The sequence below is a fragment of the Haemaphysalis longicornis genome, unplaced genomic scaffold (assembly GCF_048455015.1).
Source record: "Haemaphysalis longicornis isolate Haplotype H1 unplaced genomic scaffold, Haemaphysalis longicornis Haplotype H1 scaffold_1, whole genome shotgun sequence".
Taxonomy (NCBI): Eukaryota; Metazoa; Arthropoda; class Arachnida; order Ixodida; family Ixodidae; genus Haemaphysalis; species Haemaphysalis longicornis.
Genome location: NW_027526203.1, coordinates 159,776,623 through 159,791,984, shown reverse-complemented (window position 1 = coordinate 159,791,984; position 15,362 = coordinate 159,776,623). Strand labels below are relative to the sequence as shown.

Here is a 15,362-nt window from a genome sequence, read left to right as displayed (position 1 = left end):
ACGAAGCTCTCGGCCGCCAGCACACTTTAGGTTAAAAAAAAAAAAGCGGAACTGAAACGACACCGCTCCGAACATAGCGGCACCAAGCCAGCAGACTTGTACAGGCCGCCATTTTGAATAGGCATGCCGCCATTTTGAATAGGTTCGCTCAGTGCGGCAGTACGCCGCACTAAGCGAGCCTATTCAAAATGGCGGCCAGCCACTTGCGCTTTGCTTGGCTACGGCCGAGGATACTAGTGGCTACAATACTTCTTTTTTTAGCGGAGCTTAAACTTGTGAATGAGCAGCCGGCGGAAACTGCTGCACCTAGAGCATGTGGCGCAACAGGCATTTCTTCATGAAAACTTGTGAATACAGCAAAGGAAAGCTGTGTGTAAGATTTTGCAATAAATGTTCAACCGGTAATAGTTTTACACAATGCTGTGCCTACGTGAGTTCTAATTATTAGAAAAAATTATGTACATTAGTCAGGTCACAAGTTGCTCATTTGTCTTTGTGATTTGCAATCTGTACTATTCGAACTATTCGATTCGAAATTATTCGACCAAATCACTATTCGCTTCGAATTCGCTTCGAACCTCAAAATCTATATTCGCCCATCCCTAATCGCTTGCCATTAGTGAAGGTGCACGGGCAGTTTATGCATATGTAAAGCCACCTCTTGTTGGATTTACACAAAGCAGCAAAGACAGTGGAAGACAGGATGAGGGCAAATTGCATATACAGGATCTACAAAGCTTTTTGCAAGCCAAAGCTCAAGCAGACTGTGAGTCACAATTATGTGAAATTAATGCGCTGTAATTACAGGGCACTCAACTACACTGAACTTCAGCAAGAATTTTCAGATGAACTAAACCAGAGTTCTTTAATATATACCACATTAGTTGTGAAATTTCGCTTCAGAATCTGGGCCCTGCAAGCATCTAGGCTACAAAAACAATATGTTCTGTTAAAAGCAGAAGTCTTGTTTACAGAGAGACGAGGTTTAGCAGTGTGCAATGCGCAATCTAGGCAACAAAACGGCACACTATGGGCACAAATGTTATTCCCCAAAAGCAAGCAGTGAATGATTTTTTTTTTCCAAGTACTACTGAAATTTGAAAAAATACTACAGTCCACTTACTCATTCCACCTGCAAAACACATATAAGATGTCGATTTGCCGGTAGCAGACCTGCCAAGTTTTACGATTTTATCGTAAAGTGCCAGATTTTCAGCACATTTCTTGATGATTTGATTGATTGATTGATTGTGGGGTTTAACGTGCCGACGCAACGCAGGCGATGAGGCGCGCCGTAGTGGAGGGCTCCGGATTAATTTTGACCACCTGGGGATCTTTATCGTGCGCCGAAATCTCGTACACACGGGCGTTTTTGCTTTTCGCCTCCATCAGAAAAGCGGCCGCCGCGGCCGGGAATCGAACCCGCGACCTCGTGCTCAGCAGCGCAACGCCTTAGCCACTGAGCCACCGCGGCGGGTTTTCAGCACATTTCTACGATTATCGTAATGACAACTATATTTTTACGATTTTTTACGTTTCGCGCCGAAAACTTGGCAAAGTTGGTCCATACAATGCAATCTACTGGCTGCATCTCGCCATTTCACGAAGTCATTCTGGCAACACTGTATCGGCTTGCATCTAGAGCCAAAGCCGAAGGCTATTCGAAATGTGCTTGCTTTTCTTTGTTTCCCCGTGTGCTTCGTGTGGTGCGTTGTGTGCGTTTTTTTTTTGCTGTGCTGACCAACGTCGAGTACAAGTCTTCAACCACCCAAAGGGATGATGAAGACTTAGTAATTGGCAGCCAGACCACGCAGAGCTTGTAAAGCCTGAAGAAAGAAGCGGGAGAGGAGTTTTTACATGAATCAGAAGATTCTTCGTGCCGGCAACAGAGTAGGTACATGATCTTAAAGTTTCCACTGAAGTGTGACCTGTTGAAGAGTGCAGCAGTGGCAAGGCTTGCTTCCATTGAACATGCCAGGTTTCTGATATCAAGTATCTAGTCAACGGCTTCCCAGTGCTTGTACCAGTTCAAGAGGGGCAAGGTATCAATCCTGCTCTGGACGACAATCGGGCAAAGTTTTCCCGTCTTCAGTTGGAAGAACTACCCGCTGAAGTAACAAAGCAGGAGCGGATCGACAAGCAGTGGCGTGCGGTCTCCGATCTGCGAGGAGTGGATGGCACTTTGAAGTATGCTAAACTTGCGAAAGTTATGTTGGGGGTCTTGACACTCCCGCATAGCAATGCAGAGTGTGAAAGAGCTTTTCACAAGATTATTCACAAGCACCGCTTTCATGGAGCAACAACTCTCAAAGTTGTTGATGGTCTCCACGTTCCCTTACAACGCAAGCATACTGTGCAGTTGCTTTTGCACCACCATAGGACAGTAACTTCGCAACAAATGTTGCATGCAACACCGAACAAAGGCTACAAAGCTTAAGCCTATCTGAACACAACTGCAAGCACAGCGCGACTGACTGCAAGCAAGCGCTACTGTGCAAAGCATGCGAGAAAACTGCAAACCCCCAGAGGTGGACACTGGGGGTGCTGCCTACCGGGACGGTGCTGCGCTTGCAGTTTCAAGTGTGCTTTCGGTTCCGTTTAAACGGTGGGTGGAAAATTTGAGTTTCAACTGACGAGCTTTTTATCACATTGCCCTAATACAACCATCCAACCATCCAAAAGGCAGCTGTTCCATTCCAGTGGTAGTTCCGGTTCATTAATTTCTATTTATCGAGAATCTACAACTCTTCAACTTTCCGCCAACAGATGACAGGCTAACCCGTCTGCCTGCGCTTGTCCCCACAGCAGGAGCAAACCAAGGTCCAATTTCTGGAACATAGGCCCTATGGAGAGCCTCACACCTCCATGTTCTGAATAAATGTGGAGCTAAACAAGGCGGAATTCACACTGGTTAGCGCCGAAGAAAAAAGGAACAAAGAGGGATTTAGATGGCTAGGCTGTCGCTTGACATTCTTCCTGCCTGTCTGAGGATGGCATTAAGAAAGCAGCGACAAAAGCTGGTGTTGCATGCCGTGGTTGTGTACCAATGCTCTGGCTACAAGACTGCTGGTGTGAATGTACTCCTGCAGTGACCAGAGTTATCCAATATATATATATAGGAGTTGCAAAACTCCTCATAGGTCCTATGTACCAAACATTGGACCCTGGTGGCAAACAGGGGCAACCGGATTAGCCTGCCATGTGTCTGGCTGCTTCTGCTACCCACGAAGGAAACGCCAAGGAAACGTTAATAAACACTGCCTGATTTGATGTTTCCTAATTTGAAAATCAAGTTTCATCGAATAACTTGCGTTACTGAAAGTAAATAATTAGCAAAGTTCAGTTTTCATTCCATAGATACCACACCATTACACTTGCTCTCTCTTTACCCCAAAGCGGGGGTGCTTGCACGGCCCAGATTCTGAAGCGCAGATTCACAAAACTGGCATACACTGAAGAACTCTGGCCAGTGACTGCACTACTGTCAGGGTCTCCAATGTTTCCTACAAACATTGAGACAAGTAGGCTTAATGCCCAGCAGTGTGTGAAATTAATTCTGTTTTCATATCAAACAAAAAAACGTCAGTAGGTAACAAACCCCCGCCTCCCCTTTTTTGTCATTGTTTGGCAGCATGTTAAGTGGTACTATACTGTTTGGTACTATGCTATAATGCAGATAAGCGGAACATATCGTTGCTCCTCCAACTGCTGAAACTCCACTTCACAGCCCTGCCTGCCAGCAAGACTGCACCAGCCACTGGGCAGTCATTAATCTTACCATGACGTAGAAGTGCCGGAAGAGCTTGAGTTTCTCCAGGTTAATGGCTGCCTTGCCGTCTGTCTGCGACGCTTCCTGCAGATGCCTGATGGACCTGCAAGACAACGGGCACAGGTCAGAAGGGGCGAAACACGTGGCCCCCCTCCTGGTAGCTGCTCCGAAGCAAGGCTCTCATCACCACCTGCATTTTGTCTCGACTGCGGGAGCACATTTGGCTGAAAAGATGACAGCAACTTTTTTAGCTTTGTGCTCCTAGACAGTGTTCTCTGGACAAGAAGGCACTGACGCCGCAGTACTAGCTTTGTGGACTGTGCAGGTTTGCTATCATGCATTTGGGGGGAATTTTTATCTCAACTCTTTTTATATGTTAATATTCGGCATAAAAACCCCTGCAAAACACATACCGTATTTACTCGCGTAATGAACCCACTTTTTTTTCCCGAAAATTCGGCATGAATTTCGAGGGAGGGTTCATTACGCGGGAAAAAATTTCAACAGATATTTAAAAGTTGAAATTTCATACAATAAAGCTGCTAAGAGAAGCGCTATCAGAGCCTTACCATTTTTGTAAAAACATGTAGGTCTTTTTTATTTCCAACATGCTAGTGGCCCCCTACTTGCCACGGAGCTGTCCTCACTCAAGTCCCTTCCGGCTTCACATTCATTGTCGGACCGCAGTGCACTATCTTTCGCGCTGTCAAGGCACTCCAAAACTTTTTTTTCCCACACCGGGAAACTTCTTTTCTTTGGGGCCGCGAAACACACGGGGATCCCTGTTCATCGCCCAAAAACGTCTCGCACGCACTGGGTCAACACTGAAATGCTGCCCAGCCACGCGGTTTCCATGTGCATCAACGCATGCTCCACCACCTTCAGTTTAAAACCGGCTGTGTAGCTTACATACTAGCCCATCGTACAGAGCGCGCCAGGAGCACAAAAAAAGGTCGCAACACAGCTGAACAACAAAACCACGGAGCGTAACCGCAGAACAGCAAGAGCAGAGAAGTGCGGAGTACATTTAGTGCTTTGTTCACACGCCGCCAGAACCAGCCGGTAGAGCAAAGAGCAGGGAAGGAGTGCGGAGTATGTTTTGTGCTTTGTTCACACGCCTCAACATTTTCATGACGCAAGAGCAGCAGGTTCAGCAACCTGCGTTCAGCAGGTGGTGCTACGCAAGCGCGCAATTTTTAAATTGTGAGCCACGGCATTCGCGCTCACGTCTCCGGCTACCGTTGAGATTTCTTTTTTGTTATAATGCGTTTTTAGCATTTCTGCGCGTACTCTAGCGTGATATCAAGTTGGTGCGATCGTCTACGGCATCATCAACCATGCTGAGATAAAAGCATATTCACGCTACATTTTCTATTCAAAGCGACAAAAAAAGTAAGTTCTCAAGAAGAAAAGTGGGGGGAGGCTTCATTACACGAGTAAATATCGATATTCTTGTGCGTGTTAGCAGGGAGGTTTGCGATGCAAGTGTGTTTTAAATATGAAATTCCTGCATTGTTAGTACTGAGAAAGGGACCCACGAGCAAGCACCAAGAGTGGACGATACCACCACGCCACGAGGTCATGCCTGAAAGGGTTTTAAAAAAATTACACCCAGTCACACCCCGTGTGAAATCTGCTGAAACAGCGAAACTATGGTTCTCTTGTGCCGGCTCAAACGTCAAGAGGCTCGCCCGAGCAGCGCCGTCGCTGCACAAATTATATGTTTCGCGCAAAGGAACCGGCGGCTAAACGTCAGTGGCGAGAGGCTCCTTCCCCTGGCAAGAGGCTCCCTCCCCTTTCGAGAAGGAGAAGAGCCTGCCGCTGCGAGACCACTGCGCCCTTTATCAGTGGGTTTGGGAAGCTGCTCCTGCAGCTTTTTCTTCTTTCCCTTCTTCGATAGTTTTTTTTTTACCCCAGCTTAAGCATGAGGCACTGAGAGCACTTCTAATGACTTAACTCTTTAAGTACGGCGCCATAGGACTCATCGGACGCCGGTGTCCGATGATTTCAAACGTCCCGCGAAGGCTAAAAACGGCGCCTGTCGGACAACTAACGTCATCTGGCGTATTTATTGACAACTCATTTTTTGATTTTATTATGTTTTGTTGATATTTCGCGTGCAGAGACCGCGCCAAGAGTGAAATTTGAACCTGCGGTAGTGGCGAGTTGTGTGAAAAATGGCGTCCACTGTATTTGGGCTGTATTTATAAACAAAGCGGGCTTCCTATCTGACGACTGCGGCTTTACACATTGATGTGTAGAGTCTGGACAACGTACGGTAGGGATATTTTGCCAAATGCGCCATGTCATATCGCGTTATCACCTTCATGACAGCCTGGCACTCGCGTCAGATTACCGCTACAGAGCGATGCGCGACACTTCTCAAGAGCGCTGGATTTTTTTTTTTTTTTTTTTTACCACTAAAGTGAACAGGATTTTGTGTCAGAACACAAAAAAGTGTGCTTGGATGCATGACCAACTTACACTCGAGTGGCTTCGAGGAGTGGCACAGTTGTCAGTTCCGCTAGTTTGACAGGCCCACAAAAATAAAAAACTTGGTGTACAGCATTGATATATACAGTATATATATTGAATCATAGCCAAGAAATGTAGGAACAATTTGTGTATCTTAGAATTCCTAAAATAATTTTTAGGCTCATTACAATCGCCTCTATACGTTGCGTGCAAACTCTTTTGTGCATTTTTTTCTGATTATTTGACTAATAAACTGTAAGTAATTGTACCTTTCACAAAACTGCTGGTAGTATGTATCTGTAAGAGCAACCTATAAGCTACAATTACATGCAAAGCAAGGCTAAATGTGTCCACTAGCTCAAGAGAAAAAAATAGTTTTGTGGAAGCACTCAAAATCGGCCGTTTTTCCGCCGTAACGAAAGAGTTAATGAGGTCAAGAAAAAGCTGTGCCCCACAGTGTTGGGCAAGGATTGTGGGCTGTCAAAATTGACAAAACTGCTGCCATGCAGCAAATGTGCGCTTGATTTTTGTCAGGCTTCTAGTAAGTCAGTTTTTATAAAATGTGGAATTTAAATGTACTAGTTTAATTCTGGTCCAACGATGCAGTTAATTCATTTTATTCAATTTGATTCTGTGCAAAAAGTTTTGTTTTCAATCTGCTCACGCACCTGAGGCTTCCTTTCTGTGCAGCTTTGGCGTTAGACGGACAAGTTGACACCAGCACACACATCAAGCCAGATGAAAGCTTGTGTCAAAGGGCTAAAGCAACTCACATTTTCTTGTCACTTGCAAATATTAGCAGGGAACAGAATATACAAACAGCAACACAGCACCACAAGTGGAACCGAATTCAAAGTTTCGAAGTTTTGCGTATTTCAAACCTCTTACCAATTTTCCCCTGACCTGTGATGAGTTTTTAAGAGTACCCCTGACAAATGCCTGATTTCTCCCAGTGCCTAAAATTTCACAGACATTCCAGACTGCAAGGCACCGTGTTGACGTAAGACCCAGACCTTTCTTGGCATCAAATATTTGCTTCATGTCGAATGAGGCAGCTAAAATAATTTGACTAGTTACGAGGAATTTGCCTGACACTTTGAAGTCAAAGCAAGACAAACAAAATATTGTACAAAGTGGTAGGTACTTCAGTATTTTCCGACACATCTTCAGGTCCCAGTGACTTGCCTACCTCCTGCTGTGAGCATACTATTTAACGTTTGCTCAGGTGTCCTTTGCTACGTGAGATTACTTAAAAACCAGCATTTAAGATTGTTCTGCTCCAAAATATTTAAAGCCCCAATTTGACCCTTCTGTGGCATGAGAAATTAGAGCTGATACCCCCATGTACACTGAATGAATGTGGAACTTGTTGGATCTGGGCTAGTTGGTGTGTTAACTCTATCTTAAGTTCACTCAATCGTCACTCAATCGAAAAACAAACACATGCACACAGTGCAGACAACATCTTCGAACGAAACAGCATGAAACACAGGACAAAAAGAAGAAAAGACATACACAAGCGCTGACTAACAACTGCTTGTGTACGTCTTTTCTTCCCTTTGTCCCGTGTTTCGTGCTGTTTCGTTCGAAGATGTAACAACATTCCCAACTACAAACCCTGCCATTGACAACAGTCAGTACTGTGTGTTTTCGAGCTAACCTTAATACAGCACTGAACCCCATGCGTGATCAAGCTGCAGCCATTTTTGTGACACGCCTCTCATCACTTTGGCCAATGCAATCAAGAAACAACACCGGCCTTCGCTGTTTTCCCCAGCCACTCTCGAGTTTTACAAGAGCAGTCAGTGGTTCAGTGGTAATGGGGTGCTCAAATTCACATTCCCATACCCAACACACCGACATTTTCCCATGATCTCGTGTGAAGTGGAGTTGGGTCGTTTTTGGCGCTAGTACCAAGAATACCGGAGGGAGGGAGGGAAGCGGCTGCCCGTGTGGAAGGTGGGACCATATATTTAGGCTACAAAACTTACTGCCACAGCCAATTAAAGGAGCAGGAGTAGGCCCGAAACGCTTCCCCACGCACAGCCCTGGCCAACCCAGAGCAGACTGAAAGAGTGAAGTGAGGGGTGAAGACAGCGTACCAGACGACGGGGAAGAGGATGGCTCCGCAGCAGAGCAGGTCCACGAGGATGAACACCTCCCGCCAGGTGGTGTGCTGGGACTCGCCTTCCTCGCTCTCTTCCATGATGATCTGCGCCACGTTGGCCAGCAGCTGCACACCCACAGGGGGGGAGGGGCACAGGCAGCTGTCACACACTGCTCGACCGCTTCCCCTCAAAAATACCCGGGGGAGGGGGGAGAAGAAGAAGAAGGGGGCTGGCGCACAAACGGCAGTTCGAGAAGAAAAGTTACACTTGGGAAAGAAAATGAATGATGACAGGAATGATGACTGGACTTTAGTGCGTTTTAGCATCTGTGACAAAACGGTACAGGCGCCAGCTCTGGTAACTGGATGGAGCCTTGCGAGCGGCGGCACTCAAGAAAGTCACCTTGAGCACATGCAGGTGCGGCAAGTGTGCATCCGCTACAGAAACGACCGTGTGCATACCCCAAAAGGGACTCAGCTGCTGTAATGTCTTTTGAGTGGAAGCATTGAAGACATGCCATCCCACACATCTTAATATGGTTATGTCTCAGCTTGGTGGCTCTATGCACTCGACCACACACACTAGCCCTTTTTCAAGCACCGGTGCTAAGCTTCGAAAGTAGCGTTAGGCAGTTCTTTTCTCCGCGTGAATGCTGTGCACAGGTGTTCGAGGTGCGTAGAAAGAATAAATTGTCTGCAGCATTTATATATGGAATACTGGACACAGGACCACTTAATACTTATATCCCCCCTCCCTGTGGGGATACTGCATACTTTGGATACAGCAAGCATTTTTTTTTTTTCTAGATTAAGAGGGCCTGTTGTAACAGGCATAGACTGTATGAGCAGGTTAATGGCAGAGACTGTATGAGCGAGTTAACAAAGCAAAACCTGATGCAACAGGGGTGGTTGCGAGTGTTCATACCAACCAATACGCTCGCTTGAGGAAGCAAGCGTTAGAATGTGGGGCCAAGGGGCCCAGGAGACGGCAAGTGCACCTGCCTGGAGTGGAATGACAATCATGAAGATCTTCTTGTCCTTGTCGCTGAGGATGTGCTTGATGAAGGCCCAGCCCGTGCCAATCAGCACTATCGTGATGAACAGCAGGGCACCCTTGAGCCTGGAGGGAGAGGAGAGAGGGGATGGGGGAGGCGTGGCTCACTCATCGAGAAGCGGCACACTGTTTGGCACACCCCTACTCACCTGCATGCAAAGATACATAAAAACTAAAGCCTGCAAACCCCACACAAGCTTGGTAACGCGAGAGTATGACCACCTGCAGGTTTTGCCCCATTAAAGGGTCACACTTTTTTTTTTCTTGCGGTTGTCATTGGCTGTTCAGTTGGTGCCAAATTATTAAAAATTGCCGCAAACAGCAAGTTATTTACTGCCATTGGTAGCACAGAAACATGTTATAAAAATACATAAAACCTTTCATTCTGCATATTAATACTCCAGTTAAGGGGGGAGACTGGTCTCGAGGACGCTCTTGTTATTTTTTAACCTATGTGCTTGAGATTGCCACATTAAGTGCATTTTAACTTCCTGAGCAGAAATATGCAGTCAGTTTTTGTCTGTGTGGTGTAAGCGTTGTGCAACATGTTATGCCATTCCATTTCGAGCAATTTTTTTCATTATCTACCTATACTTTTTATCCCTTTGTACTTTAGAAGGACCAGGGAGTGCAACTATACCACAGCAGTAATTTTAGCATTGTTTTTGCAATTGCTGCAAACTTATTCAATGTCAGGTCATCCATTACCAATGTTTTTGAAAAACGAACTGCATAAAAAAGTGTGCTATCAAAAACAAATTCTATATTTTTGTGGTTTTATTGCACTGCTCAGTTCATAATCTTTTGAACGCAGTGAAAATGATACAAATCTGACCAGTATATCCCAAGGTATTGTACCCGACAGTTGACCTCATGGGAGAAAAATTGGTCCTGAGAAAACAAGGCACGAAGTTTGGAAACATCTGTGAAAATGGTCATTTTGACAACTTCAAAGGGCGCCAGCTCTGTAAATACTTGTGGTACGGCTATATTTTGCATGTACGATCTTTGGGGAGACTACAAGTAAAATTAATACAGAAAATTGAATTTTTGGCAGATTTTTGATCCTCAAGACCAGTGTCCTCAAAAAAAAATAAGAAAAAGGCCCCGCAATTAATGATGTTACTACAGACCTGGTTAGGCTGCTAACAAGTAGCCAAATCTAATCCCCATGCTTGCACTCTGACCTAGTTTGAATCAATTATACACGAACACTACTGATTTGCGTCAGGCACACAGTATAAAGGCTTCATACTCTTTTTTTTTTTTTCTCTGCTGGAAGGGCAACAAGAACGGCCTGAAACAGACCGCCAGACTCACAGGTGGGTGATGTAGAAAAGCACGGCCCACGCTTCAATGGGTGATCCATCCTTCGAGATGAAATGGTAGTTGATCTGCGGGGAAGGGGGCGCATGTGAGTGAGACTCAACCAGGCAACAGCCCCATGATTGCTTCCACTTTATCAGCAAAACCGGGGCTTGTAAACTGTTTGGGAAGCTCGAATCCTGAACAGAGCTCACTCCTGCGTTAGCCAGGAGTGAACTACTTGATAACCCCCTTGTGTTAGAGTAGTCCTTTTGGCACCATCACGTTTTTAAAGGGGCACTGACACAAAAATTTTGCATCTTGATTTTTTGTTGCGATAAGTAGCTAATGACCCATTTATCACGTGTGGAAACCTCATTTACTTCAGCGTGCGACGGTTGTTTAATTAGAGGAGTTTTCAATGCGGCCAGTTGCAGTTTCGGTTTCAGCGGGTGCCGCGAAATGTGAGATTTTGTGTAAACAAAGCTAACCCTGTGACCGTCGGACGGATATCACAGAGCAGAGCTGCCGTAGCACTGCCGAATCCGCGTCGCCGGCAGTTTCTGCGAATGCCGGCCCCCACGTACTGATCTCGTGAGCCGCTTAATTAAAAAGCGACTGTGGACGTGACGTAGGGGCTGCGAGTGCAAATTGCTGCCGCGGCTAGAGAACGACGCGCGACGCTCGAGATAGTGGCTGGGAAGCCGGCCAGTCTGCCTACAGGTCCATCCGCCTACAGATGTGTTCGGCTTAGCACTGCGGCGGATATTTGATTGCCGCTTTTAGCGGTGCAGATCACGATTTTTAATGCAACCCGCCATCGCATCATTAATGCCTTTCTCATATGTGCTGCCATGTTTGGGACTTGGGTTCCATTTCGTGCAGGGGTAACAAGCTATCGCTCGAGCTACCTGCACCGGCCTGCGCAGGCCTGCGCCACAGCGCAGCAACCGTGCGGCTCACTCAGTGCGCTTTTCGTATCCCTGGCGCGTTTTCGTGTCCAGTGTAATAAAAAGCAATTAAAACAGAGTGCCTGGAATCACTTCAGAACTTAGGTCCCGGCCAGCTGCCCGGTGAGCCAATGAAATCACGGCGCCTCCGCCACCAACAATCGGGTGAGTCGTTCGCTGCTCGAGAGCAGAAGCTCCGACCCCCAATTGAAGTGGCGAGCCGGCGAAAAACGCTGGCAGTGCGGAAGTGGCCAACACAAACTCGTGACGTGTTTGGACGTTGTTTATTTACAAAATATCCAGGGATTGCCGATTGCACGAGGTCCTCCGCTGGCTGCTCGGTTGCGTGTCGCACACTTCAAAATTGATTTTAAATATGTTCTAGGATGTATTTGCCGCTGATATTTTGCAGATGTACGTGTGATCACACCGATCTATCTCCGAAGTTATCTCGCCTTCAAAATTTTGTGTCAGTACCCCTTTAAGTGGAATTCAGCAAGCTCTCTAGGATAGGCAAGGACAAACAGATGGTCACGTATACACTTTAATGGAAGAGGTGCAATAAAGGCTCAGCCAGCAGGTGTAAATGTGACAGGGCGAGAAGACAGCAGCACCTGTGTCCAGGGCTGTGCAGCGGTGGAGGGCTCTGCAACTCAGCCCTTATGCTCTTGAACCAAACATACAGTCTGGTCCTGAGCTGCACTGTACCCGTCACGATGGGCTGTAGCGGTGTCCCGTAATCCCAAGCAAGTTAGCTATCCGTCATGATGGGCTGTACTGGTGTCCCATAATCCCAAGCAAGTTAAGCTCTACCCGGCTACAGCATCCCGCTCCCCCTCCTCCTCCCCCCCCCCCCCCCCCCCCCCCCCCAGCTGTGCGGCTGCAAACCCCGGTGGTGGCCACACAGGGAGGTGGCAGCCCTGTCCAGAGCTAGCACAGTGCCCCTGACAGGCACATGCAGCACGCCCAGTGTCCAGAGCACCCTCCCTCCCTTCCTGCACGTCAACCAAGGTATTCTGTTGGTAGTGCATGGATAGGACAAAAGATGGAGGGCACACACGACAGCTGTGCAGCTGTTGGGACAGCACCAGTGGTCCATGAGCCAGGGTTCTCAGCCTGTGGCCTCCTTCATCACTGACCGATGATTTAGCAGCTGCTGTAGCTCCAAACTTCACTCTTTAGGAACCTCCCAAAAGCTGCTTTGCCCGACTATATTGCAAAAAAGCTCTGACAGAAACACCCCACCACCGAAAACTGTGAGGCTGACCTGACGGCATACTTCCCACATCTGTCTCCCCACGTTTCGTCACTCTGGTCAAATACTTTTCTGGCTGGTAGCAAGCAAGCCATCAAGTGGACAGTGCTCGCTAAGCCTGACCAGGTTTCGGTTTTGGGTAGCATAATTTTAAATAAGTCCCACCAGAAGCTGTTTTTGCCCCAAGGCAAATGAGTCCTGCCAGTTGATGCTACCTGGACTGCCTCCAGAGAGGGAACCAAGAAGAACGGGCCATGCTCACTCCACAGGAACCCAAGGCTCATGGAGCTGTCTGCAAGCTCCGTCCCGACTTTCTCGGTGCTACTGCTGCCTTCCCTTCGTCGAACCCTACAGTCTGACAAAAGCAAGCTACGTATAACTGACGAAAAACGCTGAAATCCTGCACAATCATTGGGCTCTTGTCACATGATGGGACTGTGTCAGCCCGCCTGTGGCAACACAGCCATCTCCCCCTGCCCCAGCAAGACTGTATGCACTCAGTACTCAACAAAGCGGCTGCCCCTTAAAGTTAACATGGCTCCACTTGGGGGTAACATAGACACATCAAGCTTGACAGCGCAAGGCATCTCGCCATGAACCCGAAAGGAACCTGGCGCAGCCATTGTTGAGCCCATGAGGGAGCAACACTGTTCTACACTGTTCTACACTGATGATGATTGGATGTTTATGGCGCAAGGCCAACTAGGGCAAAGAGCGCCAAAGCTATGGTTATGTATGACGGTTGAAGATGTAATCCCTAAGACTACTCAATAAGAGCAGAGATTAAAATAGTAAAATCAGTGAGACGATGAGGATGGCTGGTGTAAAAGGCCAGGGTGTGATAGTGCAGGGCATGAAACTACGTGCAAGAATTACGCGTGATAGGAAATAAGCTGTAAAAATTTGATTTCGCTAAGAAACCTAAAAGTACGTTGTAGGGGGACTATGGGATCATCCGCTAAAAACAGTGCTGGATGTAGTGGGATGTGTTGTCTGTATAGTCGTGGGAAATATTTGCGTCTTGTTCTGTGGAGTGCTCTGCATGTAATGAGAATGTGAATTACAGATAGGCCCTCCCCACACCTGCTACACAAGGGTCTTGGAGAACCAGTGAGCAGATGGGAGTGTGTTGCGTGTGTGTGGCCTATCCGCAATCTAGCTAGTGCAACTTCAATGAATCTGTTGTGTGAGTCAGTAGTGTATGGTCCTAGGTGTGGTTTAATTAGGTGTAACTTGTTGTCTGTCTGTGTGCTCCAGTCGGCTTGCCAGGTTCTGCGAAGGTGTTCTCTTATGTATGGCTTGAGGTCGGTGTACGGTACTTTTGTAATGTCCACTGTGTTCGTGTGTGCCGCAGCGGCGGCCATTTGGTCTGCGGTCTCATTTCCCGCAATCCCACAGTGACCCGGTACCCAACATACAATCACTTCGAGATTTTTGACATACGCTGACATTAAAGTCTTAAAAACTAGATTTATGACGTGATTTTTAGAACGCCTTTGGGATGATAATGCTCGTACAACGCTGAGTGAATCTGTGTAGATGATGGATTTTTGAATGTGATGTTGAACAATGTGACCAGCAACAAGAAAAATGCCATACGCTTCCGCCGTGAAAATGCTTGAATTTACATGCATCGATGTAGAGGCCGTAAAGTTGGGTCCGTGCGCAGCACAAGACACCGCGGTGGAAGTTTTCGATGCATCACTAAAAAATTCGGCAGCCTGGTATTTTTGCTGCAGATACTGAAAATGTTGTGAAATCGCGATTTGTGGTACCCTGCTTTTCTGTAATTGTGTAAAGGACAGGTCACACAATACAGGGCGAGATTGCCAGGGGGCTATAAAGTCAATGGTAGATGTTCTGAATGTGTCCAAAAAGGAGTTTGACAGTTCAGAAGCTTCCCTTCTCACCCTAAGTGAGAAAGGTAGAGACAGAGATGGACGATTTAAAAACAGCTGTGACGTGGATGTATCCATAAAAACAGGTTTAAAAGGATGGTTGTCGATTGATGATATTTTAGAAGCATATAAAAGATCAACATAAATTCGCTGGTACTCCAGGCACCACTTGTCACACTCCACATACAGGCTTTGGACAGGGCTTGTACGAAAAGCACCACACGAGAGGCGAAGCCCCAGGTGCAGCACTGGGTCGAGCATTTTTAGCGCTGTTTTTGTGGCCGACCCGTAGACAACACTACCGTAATCCAAACGAGACCCTACCAAAGCGGTATAAAGGCGCAGCAGGAGTTGTTTATCTGCACCGTATGATTGGTGAGACAGGACTTTCAAAATATTCATTGTTTTTAGACATTTTTGTTTGAGTTGTTTGATGTGAGGTATGAATGTAAGTTTTTCATCCATCACCACACCCAAAAACTTATGTTCCTTTTTAACAGGGATCGGGTCACCATTGAGGTTTATTTCAGGATCGGGCCTTACTCCACG

General features: G+C 46.8%; 1 protein-coding gene across 2 annotated transcripts in view; it reads right to left on the bottom strand.

The window, feature by feature from the left end:
- The window catches only part of LOC144138563 (protein GPR107-like), an 87,405-nt gene that overhangs the window by 19,075 nt on the left and 52,968 nt on the right, over positions 1-15,362 (bottom strand). For both annotated transcript variants that reach the window (XM_077670913.1, XM_077670922.1), the window contains exons 10-13: positions 10,726-10,799; positions 9,354-9,471; positions 8,347-8,477; positions 3,779-3,872 (exon numbers count right to left, since the gene is read on the bottom strand). In XM_077670913.1, coding sequence (XP_077527039.1) covers positions 3,779-3,872; positions 8,347-8,477; positions 9,354-9,471; positions 10,726-10,799 — 417 coding nt within the window. The remainder of the gene's footprint in view (positions 1-3,778; positions 3,873-8,346; positions 8,478-9,353; positions 9,472-10,725; positions 10,800-15,362) is intronic.